The sequence below is a fragment of the Pyxicephalus adspersus genome, chromosome 12 (assembly GCF_032062135.1).
Source record: "Pyxicephalus adspersus chromosome 12, UCB_Pads_2.0, whole genome shotgun sequence".
In the NCBI taxonomy this organism is placed as follows: Eukaryota; Metazoa; Chordata; class Amphibia; order Anura; family Pyxicephalidae; genus Pyxicephalus; species Pyxicephalus adspersus.
This window is the reverse complement of record NC_092869.1, coordinates 48,384,011-48,398,573: the sequence shown is the minus strand read 5'-3', so window position 1 is coordinate 48,398,573 and position 14,563 is coordinate 48,384,011. Positions and strand designations below refer to the sequence as shown.

Genomic DNA, 14,563 nt, shown 5'->3' with positions numbered 1-14,563 from the left:
TGTGTCATTTTATTCACGCAGGAACTGCGGTCCTCGTACTGCGCCGTACGCCAAACCTGTGCAGATGGCAGCTGCTTCTACAGAGGAATGGCCTACGCTTATCTGGAGTCCCTGCTTGGGAAACGGCAGGAGATTTTAAGGTAAGTAGTGCCAAGAGAAGAAATATCTGATGGGGACACCTAACAAGTAATAGTGGAGAGTTCCTCTTATTTCCTGTTGTGTCCTTTGGGACAGGAAGTGAAGGAAAATTACCTTTTGGGGGGGGGGGGGTTTTCAACTTCTCTCCAGTTTGTTCACAACTAGGGAACTAAATTGGCTTTAGATACCATTCACCTTTTGTTTTATCCCCCCCCCTTAAAAAATTTTATTGAAACAGAATGAATATTAGCATGGTGAATGTACTGTGGCTTGGTGATCTTTCTTTGACATTCACTGACCTGTGCACATTGAGCCACAGCCTAGATTCACAATGAATAGGAGCCTGTTGTATAGGTGAATAGGAGGCAATGTTCTCATTGGCTGGGTTGTCGTGGGCGGGTTTTAGCATTATTTCGCCATCACAACCACCAGCCAATAGGAACACCGCCTGCTCTGTACCTTTACAACCAGCTCCCGGCTTTTCAACAGCTTTAAAGTTCCTCCACTTTCTACATGTTACAGAATTGGAGAAGAGTGGACGTTCATGACAGAAGTTTGGGCTTTGAATCGACCAATCAGCTGACAGCGTTTTTTTTGTTCAGGTTTAGAGAGCGAGTAATGAAGAGTTCGCAAGAGCTGCTGGCGGCCGGATTCCCGCAGGAAATGTTTGAGCACTGCCACGACGCTGTAGGTTCACATGACGCCACTTATATGATGTCCAATACAGAACTGCCAGGACAAAATACTCACCAGCCAATCAGCTTTCACCTAAAATGTAAATAAGCCCCACCCCTTTCCTGGCTGATTACTTTACGGGAAAGTTAATTTGCTGTTGATGGGTCGGTAGCCCCGGGAGATTGTAAGATGTATGGTCTCATTCTAAATATTCAGGCGGCCATGCTGCACATTGATTCGTGATATTTGTGTTTTTTGTATTATTTCATTTCATGAGATTAAACTAACTGCAGTTCCTCAGCATTATAGATATGGCGGAGCGCGACAGTTCTGGAACCTTACTCATCAGAGTGTTCAATTACCAGCTCCTCTCCGATAACGTCGTCCTCTACCTGAGACTCATCACCTCCGCCTTCCTCCGGAACCGGGCCGACTTCTACCAGCCGTTTGTGGAGGAGGGGCTGTTGGTTTCAGACTTCTGCATACAGGTCTGTACATGAAAATCACTTGCGCTAGAATGTTCCCCGATTCCGCCAATATTAAATCTTAGGGCGAGGGTATTCAATGCAGAAAAGAAAAGGCCACTCACTGTTCAATAAATTCTCCAATCTGTTAGAAGATGGGCCGGATTATTCAAAAATAGCAGACCTGGGAGATATTAATCTACTTCCTGTCTAGTGTTTACACACAGGAAGTGGGGGGCAAATTCATCTACTTCCTGTCTAGTGACCACACACAGGAAGTGGGGGGCTAATCTCCCTGATGGGGACAGAGTGGTTGCTGGCAGGGTTCCCCTTTAATCACTGCTCTTTCATTTACAGAACGTGGAGCCATTGTCTGCCGTGTGTGACCACCTCCAAATCAGCGCCCTGACCCAGGCTCTCGCCATCCCCCTCCAGGTGGAATATGTGGACTCCAAGGACAATGCCACAAACCAGCACATCTTCCCCGAGGGGGCCGTCCCTTCCATCTACCTATTGTATAAACAGGACCATTATGCAGTGCTGTACAGACGAAGCGATCAGGAGGCACAGCCGTGACCACATGGCGACAAACTCCTAGAGACAACTGGAATTGGACAGCCAATCAGTTCGCATTAAGAGACTTAAAACCAGCACTGGGATTGGGCGTTTGGGTAGAAGGCAAAACGTTCTCTTTCCCATCTTAAATACAAAGTTTTCATTTTTTTACCTTTACTGGCCCCTCCTAATTAAATTGTTTGTTCAAATTTAGGATTTATTTTTTTAGGGATTTTATTATAAAGGGGAGGGATGGGATTAAAGATCTGGGAGGACTAAGCGTGGGTGGTGCCATGCTTCCTAGGGGGCGGAGCAGTAGCCACAGAATCTGCACAATTTAATGACCCTGATGGAAAATAATACATTGGGAGTAAAACATTTTCATCTTACAAGTTATTTGGCAAAGTTTGAAAGTAAGAAAATGATGTCAAAGGAATACAGCTGCGGCCATTACTATTTACCTCAATATACTACATAGCCGCTCCTCCTGCATGTTCCTCAGGGAGCCAGCCAAGTAAAAATGCTGATTCGGTATGATCATCCCAAATCGGGGCTTTGGCAAATATGTGAAGTGCCTTCCAATCAAATGTGAGATCTGCTTATACTGGCTGGGCCCCTTCCCAAATCACCTACTAGAGGAAAGGTACTTACCTAACCCCCGTCTTCTGCCCTTAGCAGCCGGATGAGGATGACATCCCTGTACTTCCAGGTAGAGTCCCATGAAAAGCCGAGTGGGTTGAATCTCATGGGAAGGCTCTTTGTGCTCTGCATTCCATAGAACTCCTCCCAGGACGGTGATAACACATAGAAGGTAAGTACAATTCAAACTTTACAGCTAAGTTTGCCACTTAATTATGGAATGTGGGTAGCATGGTTGGATCAGTAGGTAGCACTCTTGCAACGCTAGGTCTCAAGTTTGAGTTTTGGCTGGGACACTATCTGCATGGAGTTTGTATGTTTGCTTTCCTTGGCCTTAATTCATGTACAAGGTAAGAATATTGTGAGACCCAATGAGGTATAGCTAGTGATATGAGTATGGAACTTGTACAGCACTGCATTATATGTTGGTGCTATATAAATCCAAGGTAATGGGGTTAGGAAGGTGAACTGGCCAGCATTGCCAGACCCCCATATTAGTGGCAGGTCTGTTCTAAGCCACTGAATCAGCATAGGGGGGGGGGGAGGGGTTGAGTATTCTGGAGATGGTGACAGCAAAGTCAGTTTTTAGGTATATTTCAGCTGCTGCCAATGCTGACCCCATTTTGAAACCACTAATTACCTGGAAAAGTGGGGTCACTGGTCTTCCACCTTTTCTGATCTTAAGCGGTGACTGCACCTTACAGATAGAGGGAAAAATCCAGTGTACATTGGATGCATTCTTATGCTATATAGCAGCAATTCCCAGCCATTGCTAAGACCACCAGCATGGAAATCTCTATGCAATGGGCACCCTGCCAGAGCCCCTATAGAGCCACAGGTCATATCCATGGATAAAGCCAAAATAGAACTTTTTGGTGGCTTCAATGAGAAACATTACATTTGGAGAAAGAAAAACACTACATTCCAGTATAAGAACTCAGATCCCATCTGTGAAACATGGTGGTGGAGGTGCTCTGAAAAAGAATCCTTTCCTTATCTGGATTATTTTCCTCCAGAAGCAAAGAGCGCCCCCTTGTGCTTTGTAATGACCTTAGAGCGATTGATGGAACAATCCGTTCTGAACCATACCGATAGGAGGGTCATGCAGCAAGACAACAACAATCCTAAACATAGAAGTCGTACTACCAAAGAATAATATAAGAATAAAGTAAATGTTCTGTAATGACCAAAGCCCTGACCTTAATCTAAATGAAATGTTGTGGAAAAACATAAAGCAAGTGGTTCATGTAAGGAAACTCCACCTGTTCTGGATGGAGGAATTCCTCTCTGTGCCGAACTGATTACTGCAAACGTTCAGTCACATTTATTGCTACATTGCTACATGAGGGGGTCATAGCAAACACGGAGAGGTTCACTTACTTTTGCCACACAGATATATCATTGGATAATTTTGTTTAACTTTGCTTTCTTCGTCTAATTTTAGGTCACATATATAAAAAATATAGACAATTTGAAAGAATTGTACCGCTGTTGTTGTTGGAGGGGGGGAGGGGGGGGTTTGGAGATAGGAAATTTTACTTTCCCCTTCACCCCAAACAAAAATTCAGCAGGCAGAGGGGCGACTTTATTGGGGTTTGAGGTTCGTAACCCTTTCATTTCTGCACAGAAGAAATCAGACGATGAGTAAAACAAAGGATAGATTTATATCTGGAATATACAGAGTACAGACATGGCGCTCAGGCTCGGGACTTCTTCTTGTGTTTCTTGGCCTTGCGGTTGGACAGAGTATGGAGGGCGCTCTCAGCTCTGGTGATGGGGAGATCGGGGAGGACGAGCTGCCCGCTCTTGGTCGGATATTTGGTTTTCAGGCCATGTTTGAATATCGGTTGGGATAAAAGTCTCTTTAATTGCTTCTTCATGAACTTCAAGGCTTTCTGCTTGGCCATGTCCTCCTGTTCATCCTGCTTCCGATCTACAAATAATCAGAGGAAACGGTCAGCAATCATGGGTATGGAGAGGAACTACAAGTGCCAGGCAATGACAGTAGGAGGTATACAAACATTACAATGCTATACTGAGAATATGATAACATTTCTCTGACATCCATTGAGAGGACACAGGAGGTCTTTATGCTCAGGTAATGCTGCCCCACTACAGGAGGATTGGATAATGGCAAACAAAAAAACTCCAGCCCTCCGTACTACAAGCAGGCCTTTTCCTAAATCTGCAAAGCTGGCACCTGGTCTTCTGTTCACACATTTTCCAAGTTCAGCTAGGATTTTGAAGCCTTATCCAATGCTTGGGCTGCAGTCAGTCTCCGATTTGATAGCTTTTTGGGGTCTCGGTAACCCCTCAATTACACTGCTTTACCGCAAATGAATGAAAAATTAATAACTATCTTCAATGGATAAGAAAGAAAACAGGATTTTTGTACTCAGAATAATATCCTTTTCTGATGTTAGGGGCACAACTTGGTAGCACTGGATTCGCAAGGTAAGTCTGGATTCTCAAGGTAAGACTCCCACCACCCAAAAAATAAACAGACTATAATCTCCCCCTCAGCCACCTTTCCAGGTCATCCCCAAGTATCTAAAAATCCACTGTCTGCTCTGTAGGCAGAGCGTGGCTATTCTGGAAATGCTTTCCCAAACGTGGCTCAGTCAAAGTCGGCCAAGAAGGCTGCTCTCAGCTTTGTAGAGAACCTGGAGAGGTGGCTGCAGCATTGGAGCGTGGCCATGTAGTATGATGCAGACAGGGCCATGGTTCAGGGTCCCCCCCATAACAGTTGTGGCAGAGCTGATGGTTAAACCTTTGCATCTCCATTACCAGTCTCTCTGTATGATTATGCTGGGGTCATTTACAGTGTTTTCCTGGTGTTCAATCCTCCTGTAGGCAGCAACATACCCCAACACTTTCCTTTAATGGACTTCAAAAAAGGATTTTACAGTGAGCACAAAAATCTTAATAATTTAACCCAAAGGTTCTTGTTTGTACAAATAATGTATAAACCAATAATAATAATAAAAAAATATTAATATATAAAACAATAATAATAAATAATAATAAAAAAATAATAGAAATGACGAATAGCCAAATATCATATCACCTTCCACCTAACCCAGTCTTTGTAAAAATTACATGAACTTTGCATCAAACAATTGCCACAATGTTACCTGCACCCCAGCAGCAACCGCACATCATTGCATTGTACAGAGCATTGTCCCCCTATAACATGAAGCCCTTGTACAAGGTCCTTCATGGCAAGATCACCAGGGAACATTTTATTTTGCAAATTATATTTTAAAACCTTAGGAGTTTTCAGTGATTGAGTTTACATTTACATCTGATCTAGAGATTGGAAAGGCAGCCCTGAAATACTGAACCAATAATACAGCTTCAGGATCCTACCAATCCAACGTTAGATTCAGATTTCATTATTTAGCGTCATTTGCAGTTTACCTAATAAATCGTCATCAATATCCAGTTCCAAAGCTTCGGCCGCCTGCTGGAGCCAGGAATTCTGCTGCTTTGTTTTACTGTTGAAATATTCTATTTTCTCAATCTGTCGGGCCAGATTAACGCGTTCCTGGGAACAAAGAAGGGGAGAGGGGAAAACGATCCATGATTATTAATTCATAATAAAAGCCATGTAAATTTTAGTCTCTGATGTAAACTTTGATGCAATAATCCAGAGTTTCCTATGATATATACCGGTCATTGATCTCCATGTGCAGGGAGCCTGTTCTTGCTTCCTTCCCTCTTCTGTGTTTTTTTGCAGACAGCCTGCAGTAGGGGAATTTGTAGGATCCCCACAGCTCTGCTTATTGAACAGACTATGTTGGCGTCACTGCTAACTTTACAAAGTAGTATTCTGGTTTGTAGAGGCATTAGGTGCACACTAAGTGAACGTCCAGACCAAACTTGGAAGCGTTTATACTTTTGCTATACCCATTTGGTTCACTGTTTTATTAAGAATTCTGTTTGACTGCATGACAGCCACATCTTTTAGGCAGCAGCTCCATGTGATTGGCTAGTAGTTATCAAACTGTGAAGAGTGCAAGGCAACTTACAGCAGAATTATCACCTACAGATTGTGGGAGAGGAGGGGTTAGGTCACAATTTCTACCTTTATTCCTTCCATGCATTTGGATTCAACAGGGAAAAATGGAAGTTCGTCATTCTTCTCCAGAGTTCTGAAGATTTTCTTGTAGTTAACCATGTCATCTGGTCCAATCAGAAGCAACGTAAGACCATCGCTGGAGGCACGAGCGGTTCTTCCACTGCGGTGCACGTAGGTTTCTGATGTCCTCGGTACCTGAAAGCAATAGAGATGTCAGAAAGCCATACCTTAAAAACTTAGTGGAGGTGTCCGTGGTCATACATGGCTGGGGGTGGTTTCAGGATTCATTTGCCACTGGGGAACAGTAGAATGAAGATGTTGTTTGAGAGCTTCCTTAGGTTTCATGAGCCAAAAACAAAGTTTACTTGCGTTGCTATACATTGATCAACCAAAACATTAAAACACCTGCCTAAAAATGTGTAGGCCCCCCTATGCTGCCAAAAGACCCTGAAGGTGTACAGCAGTATTTGGCACTAGGATCCTTTAGGTCATACAGACTTTGCCAGCGATTTTGCAGAACAAGCAATCTTCGCCCATTGGTCCACTTTTATTGCTAACGTGCAGTGGACAGGTCAGCATGGACAATCAGAGTTGTCTGGAGCTTTGCAGCAAGCTCCAATGCATTTTGTGTTCTGACACCTTTTTCTCTCGGCCAGGGTTTTAAGCAATCTGTGGTACAGCAGTTGTTCTGTGGGATGGGATGAGACTGGTTGGCTTTCCACATCAGTGAGCCTCAGATTTGTGTGAGCCTGTCACTGGTTCACCTTTCTTGGACCACTTTTGCATACCAGGCAAACCCTACACAACCTGTTATTTTGGAAATGATTCCATCCAAATCACCAACGCCTCACAATTTGACCCCTCGGAAAGTTGCTTAGATCAAACCATCACATGTAAGGATAGGTAAACTCCAACAATATTACATTTTTGTTCCTGGGGTATAATTATCCAATAGGTGCCCAGAATATGGCTCAGTGCTGCTCTAGCTTCCATACCTGGTAATGAAGAACGTGCTGGATATTGGGGATATCCAAACCGCGAGCAGCCACATCCGTGGTGAGGAGGACACAGCTGTAAGGACACGAAAGCAGAGATAATAATTCAACATCATAACAAAAACTGCATAAACATAAAAACAGACTTCATTGTATTCAGCAAAATTGATCTGCGCTGTAGATAGCTGCCATACATTTTTTACTGGCACTGCACCCTGCAGACAATGCCTATGCTCAGAATCCAGTACTTTATGGGACATAACTGACAGGTAGCATAAATTAATCAACTTCTTGTAAGCCCAGGGTGTCATTACCTCAAGTATGAGATCCCTCACCACAGACCCAACATTACCTTTCTCTCTCTGCAAATCTCTCCAGGTTCTTCAGTCTTTGCTTTTGGTGCATGTTTGCGTGCAATTGAAGCGGGTTGCAATCTAAGATGGTGAGAAGAGATGTCAGCCTCTTGATACAGTCTATGCTGTTGGCAAAGACCATAGTGCGTCCAGGGTATTGCAGCAGAAAGTAGTAAAGGTAGAAATCCTTCTCTTCGGTGGAGCAATGGATTCTGGTTTCAGTCAGGGTCTCCACCGTGGCCTGTTTCCTGGTCAGGTCAATGATTTTCGGCTTCCCTTTCATGCCAACCTTCTCCATGAGGCTCTCAAGCTTGGTTTCCTTATCCATCTTCTTAAAATTCTTTTTCTGCAGGAGGCGGAGGGGGGCCTGGTGGATGAGGGTCAGCGTAGCAGAAAACACAAAGGTTTGTCTTTTGGGATTGTACCGATTCTCCCTCAGCATCTCCAGTAGCTGGCTCAGCTCGGCATAGTGGCCTTTCTCCACCATCCGGTCCGCTTCATCGATAACAAGACACCTGTGTGCCAAGACACAAATCTCAACTTATTCATGCAGAACTGTAAAAGTGCACTACAGCAATATTCTAACAACTCTATAGGGCCAACATCTGTATTTAAATACATATTTCTCATTTTATTTCATGTCTTTCTATATTTCTTCACCTTTACAAGAAGGCCAAGCTGTCTAACAAAAGTGATGATCAAAAGGGGTTGAAAAAATTCATATAAAACTACTAAGGTTGTTAAATGACAACACTGCCATGCAATTTTACTGCAGAAAGGACAGAATTGCCACCCAGTAAAGGACAGGAAGTGGAACTATATTACAGGGGGGAAATAGGAAAACAAACACACTGCAGCATATCAAACCCCACCCCTTTAAACTAACCTTTTAGGCCTATTTGGACTTCATGCTAATGACATCAGAAGATACCACCAGCTAACACCATGCAGGAGGGGATACAAAGGCTAATAAACACCCCACTGCCGTCCTGTGTAATAAACAATAAATCAACCTCCTCCTACCCTCTCTGCTGACATACCATTGCATGCTGGGCAAAGCTAAATTTACAGGTCTATGAAACATTCCCCAGACACCTTGGGGCAGCTGATCGCACCCGGACATCTCTCTACAGTCCATTGTCATTGCCTTTACATGATGCGATCTTCTATGATATTTCAACATTTCATTTCTATGATTTTTCACCTATGTTTGCACACCGCTATCTACTATAAGATTTCATATTACCTGAGCAGTTGCAGGTTACACAGATGAGGGTGATTCTCCCTGATCATTTCCCACAGACGTCCAGGTGTTGCAATAACAATCTCTGGTCTTCGGTTTAACAGTCTCTCTTGTTTCTGAGGGGCCATCCCACCAACCACGATTGCGGTTTTGATTCCTGAAGTGACATAAAAAGAATAAAGCTTATTCAACTATGTCTGTATATATAGATTACAGGTTTATAATGTACACAAAACTCAAGAGCCTCCTGCAAAAAAAAGCTATTTGACTATAGTTGTCCCCTTTGTCCCATTGATGCATTCCTGATTATCATAATGGCAATATTTGGACAAAAGTGTGTAGGGTATTATTGAGTTTAGCTATATCCACTGAAAGGTAAATGCAATGCTACAACATATTAAAACATTTTATATAGTTGTGCTAAAGTTTAGGGTAGATTCTTTCCTGTTCCAGATCCATATGCAGTGCATAATTTCAGCAACATAAAGACAAGGTTTGCTGGGTTTGTTGCGAGTCCTGACCTCATTCCTACTGACCACATTCGGAATGCGTTAAAATGGCAATTATAAGTCATGTCTTCTTAACAAACATTATTATCTATCCTAAAGGAAATATTATTGCCCCATAATAAAACGCCATGAAAAGCCAGGAGAGTGGAGACTGTTAAACAGATCAACTTCATACTAATATTTAATATTTTGAAATGAAAAATCCAACAATCCCATATAGGTGTCAAGGTGCCCACAAACCTATGTATTGTATGCTACTATATGGGAGGACCAAGCTGGTGGAACCTAATCTCATCCTAGTGGATCTAGTCCAAGATAGCTCAAGAAGGTGACAACATGAGCACCAATAATAGGGACAGAATATGGCATTATCTCCATTACACATAATATTGCACTTGTATGGCATTTCGTATTATAAAAACAAAGGTTGCAACCCCAAGACTAGTCTAGAGACTTTCAGAAAGCTTGATGGTATGGTAAGTGTGCAAAAAAGAAATGTCGAGCCTTACAAGGAGCAATAATGGAGTCTAAAAACAGGACGCGTTATAAAAAAAGTGAAAAAGAAACATTGGGACATGTATACTGCAGTCATATGTTTGGTCTGGAGTTCAGCTTTAAAATGGCTTTTGAAGGATCCCCTTATAATGTTTTTATATGTTGTGATTGTCCCATGCTGCTTTCTACAGATGGTCCAATTGACTTGGCTTGCCTTTGTCTATTTTCAATGTCCTAAAATTCTATTGTAGTCTAATAGGAATCTTTTTAAGCAAAGTGTTACATTTTTTTTGCATGGAAATTTATTTTACATTGTAGGCCTATAATTCTAGGGCATAACTCACCAAAATATGTTCCAATATTTCATAAACTTTAAATAAAAAAACACAAAAATCTTTAAAAAAAAATAGTGAAACATATAATATAACTGTACAGTATCATGTATAATATATATAATATAATGATATATATATTATATCAAGATGTCTTTTTATTATTTGAATTTCCCGCCTCCCACCTGCACCGATGCATGCAAAGACGTCACTGGGAAACCCCGGAGATCGTCTCTGCAATTCGTGGCTGAAGATCAAAGAGAGAAGATGTGTCCCCAGGACCAGCAGGACGCCGGGGGACGACAAGGGAGCAAAGTAAGTGTTTTTTTTAATGATTTTCAGTGACCCCGAGTGTGACTCGGGATTCCCGCTTTTTTCATGGTAAATGCACCCCGAGTCACACTTGCTAGGAGGGTTAACACACTTTGGAAAAACTTAGACAGTAGTAACTCACCTGTGAATTTGGCTACAGCGTCAATATGATGTTTCACCTGTACGGCTAACTCTCTGGTAGGTGTGACTACAAGGCCAAGCAGCGGTCTCTTCTTATAGCACTCGTCAGAACTTTCAGAAGCGGTGGAGTTAAAATTAATGTCAACATCTTCTACGACCTTCACACAACCCAAGGTGGAGGACTCCTCAGTCTCATCCTCCTCATCGTCCCCCTCATAATTCTCTGAGTTGTCAAGGCATTTGTTGTCTTCTGATTCTGCAGCCTCCATCTCAGGCTTCTCATTTTCAGCTGTGTCTTTCTCTGTGACACCAGACTCCTGCAAGTTCCTCCATTCCAGTATGGAGTGGATCATTGGGATGGCAAAGGCCAACGTTTTACCACTTCCTAAACAGAGAAAAAAATATGGTTGGAAAAGAGTCCAATACAGTGATCTCCCTGAAATCTTATAGCCGGGCGCACCACCCAGAACTTTTCAGTAAACACCTGGCTGTGTTTGGGTGGTTACTGAAAAGTAGGGTCATAACAGCGGCTGCCACCCACCTACAGCTTCTTTCCACCCAGCTTAAAACACTTTCTGGGGAAAACATTACAATATTATTATTTTTATTATTATTAAACAGTTTTTAAATAGTGCCAATATGTTACAAAGCGCTGTACATTAAATAGGGAATATATTTTTTTTATAACATATAGATATTTTCATAACAGCCAGAGTGGGCGATCTGTGAAGAGTTTCTGCTTTACTAAATAAAGTTGTAAAGGGACCCTACAAGAAAGAAAAAACAGAAGTGTAACCCAGCTCTGGGCTCTGCTGCCATCTGACACTTCTGGGAGTGTTGGGTACCATGTCCTTCATAGAGGCTGCATTTTCCCCTGCAGCGGCCATGGGAGCCATGGTATGTGACAGACCCAGAAGTGTCACACGGCAGTGAAGTGTGGTCACATGACTAACTGGAATAAAAGGTTCTCTTGTTCAATATAAGAAGAGGGAAAACTATTTGTCACAAATACCTGTCTCTGCTGCACCCAGAATGTCCAATTTGTCACGGATTGCTGAGGGCAGCGCCAATGCTTGTATAGGTGTGGGAGCAGAAAATCCCAAATAGCTAAGCGCCTCCAGGACTGGCTGAGGGACACAGAGGTCTTTCCATGCTGACACATCTACATTTTTACCAGCACCATCAGACAAAGCGCCAGCGGCCCAGTTCTTGGTCTTCTTCAAGGTTTTGGGGACTACCGGCTCCACCTGAATCTCAGTTGGTTTCTTCTTTGGCTTTTTTTTCTTCTTTTTCTTTTTTGGCACCTGAGTGGCTGTCTCCTCTACGGGTAATTCTATGTCAGCCTCGTCATTCATGCTTTCCTCCTGATCCTCATCATCTTCACCACCAAGAAACATTTCCTCCAACTCAGACTCATCAGACTCCTTTGCTTTCCTGACCTCCAGTTTTTTCTTGCTCTTTTTATTTTTCTTTCTTTTCCCATGATCCTCCTGCTCCAAATCTTCCTCGCTGGCCCTGCGTTTCCGCTTTTTGTCTGTTGCTATTAATTCTTTTGATGATTTCACTAGTTTATAATCTGTGAGTTCCTCAAAGCATATAATCTCTTCCATTTTACCGTCACTGAAAAGGCTCGGATCCAACGAGACCGGCTTCCATTTTCCAGATACTTTGATGCCTTTCTGCCGTAACGTGGAGGGCACTTTGCCAGTCTTCCTCACTTTTCCTGGCTTCATGGTTAATAAATCTGCAATTATAATACACAATATTTACATTACAACTCTACATAAAGTGTTTAAAGAGGAACTGCACTTTGTAAGTTATAAAGTAAGTATAGAAAGCAGAGTTCAACATATTTTTTTTTTTTATAAGCTGGGTGGGAAGAAGCTGTAGGTGGTTGGCAGCCCTGTTATTGTGACCCAGACCGTCAGTAATCACCCAAAAACAGCCCGGTGGTCACTTTACCAGCATGTTCACAGAGCACATGACATGTGACCTCTGCCCCCATCTATATACTAATATTAAGATTTTACAACTCAGTTCCTATTAGTATGAAGGAAAAATGCAAAGTAGTGCAGCCAAGAAACATATAATAGTTTAAACTCCATAGAGAAAGGGTGGTGCCGAGCCTTGACAAATATAGTCCAAACATATGAGAAGAAAGGAAGAAATGAGGAAGGAAGGCTCTTCTTAGGCACCAATGTAATACCCTAACTAATTTCAGATAACAAATACACTTTAATAAATTCACGATATCAATCAAAAGGGTCAACAATAATGTAGTTACATGATTCCCATACATAAAAACAAATACTTAGCGGTTGTTTGTTATTTAGAGAGTTTGTTATTTAGAGGGCTTCATCAGGGGATTTTTAAAAATGTTTTTATATTTTTATTAGTATGGAAGAATTTTTCCCAACCAGGGCTCCTCCAGAGGTTGCTGGGGGTTCCTGGGGCAATGAGCAGTTTGCACCCCTCAGGTCAGTATAAGTGACCCCAATGATGTTTTTGGCTATCTGTAAGGGTGACATTCTTCCCACTGGCCAGCCATGTAAGAGGAATTCTTCCCACTGACCCCACACAATATTGTACTGTGATCTGTGGGTATAGGAATTATAGAAGGGGGGCCTGAATACCTGGAGGTTATTTCCAGGGCCCCCCATGTTATAAAGACAATGGTGCTATACAGTAATAGTATGGAAGGGGTTTCTCATCACACAAAAATATCAGATATCAATCACTGCTTCTTTTCCCTGATGATTCCCTCTGGATATAACAAACAAAACAATCAAATAAAATCCTTTAATGAGGGGTAATAATAATATTAAAATGACATAGTCAGCCTCCTTCCAGATAATTGCAGCTGCCTGGCTTTCACGTTGATCCTCAGCTGTATGACCACCAGACAAAACATCTTCAGCAATGGCAGCCTGGATGTTTCCTTTAAATGGCACATTTATTTATGTATCCTGGTCTGGGTATTAGAGAAGCAGAAAGATTTTTTGTTTATCCCTCTCAGTACTATAAACCTAATACAGCTACCACAATGGCTCTGAGCATGCTGGATCTTGTGGTTCTCTATGGGGAGATCTCATTACAGGAACACACGTCACCAACTCATATACTCACCCTTAGTGACCCGAATCTCCTCTCAGCGAACTATACAGGCGTAGTGACCCGAAATATGACGGTGAAATACTTGGAACTCTCCCACCGATCTGCTGCTCAGCCACATGCAGTTCTCAGGGCGCCGCCATCACTCGCGTGACGTCATCAATCGGCGACAAAAGAAACTTTATTAACCGCGAACATTGGAGCAGAACAGAGCAGCAGAGGCAGCAAAGTGTCATTTTTTCATCAGTCTCCCAGTAATACTAAACAAACTTTATTTTATATACCCACGCTTTATTATATAGCTAATAATAGAAATAATGCAAAATAGAAGCATTTCATAGATTTGTTCTGTGCATTTTCCTGCAATTTGTTTCAGTTGGTGACAGGGTCTCTTTAAGCTGAACTCCCCTTTACCCCATCCCCCCTTCTCCCATCACAATCTTTAATTCTGTGTATGAAATAAACCAAAAAAAACATAATCACAATATAAACCCCTGGCACAATGCTGCAGGGAAGGCAC

At 42.4% G+C, this 14,563-nt stretch overlaps 2 protein-coding genes across 2 annotated transcripts; one reads left to right on the top strand and one right to left on the bottom strand.

Moving 5' to 3' along the window:
• Positions 1–21: 21 nt before the first annotated feature.
• Positions 22–2,006, top strand: OTUB2 (OTU deubiquitinase, ubiquitin aldehyde binding 2; the record flags this gene model as incomplete). The annotated part of the gene is given in 4 exon segments (XM_072428265.1): positions 22–140; positions 741–825; positions 1,107–1,301; positions 1,635–2,006. Coding segments are annotated over 4 exon segments (618 nt in total), but the record flags the coding sequence as incomplete, so codon positions are not given.
• A 2,110-nt stretch (positions 2,007–4,116) lies between these two features.
• Positions 4,117–14,221, bottom strand: DDX24 (DEAD-box helicase 24). The gene is made up of 9 exons (XM_072428184.1): positions 14,059–14,221; positions 11,945–12,676; positions 10,934–11,317; positions 9,147–9,300; positions 7,900–8,415; positions 7,548–7,623; positions 6,559–6,747; positions 5,892–6,018; positions 4,117–4,404 (listed from the first exon to the last, which is right to left on the bottom strand). Exons 2-9 carry the CDS (start codon positions 12,663–12,665, stop codon positions 4,169–4,171), a joined length of 2,403 nt encoding a protein of 800 aa, XP_072284285.1. The 5' UTR covers positions 12,666–12,676; positions 14,059–14,221; the 3' UTR covers positions 4,117–4,168.
• Positions 14,222–14,563: the final 342 nt, after the last annotated feature.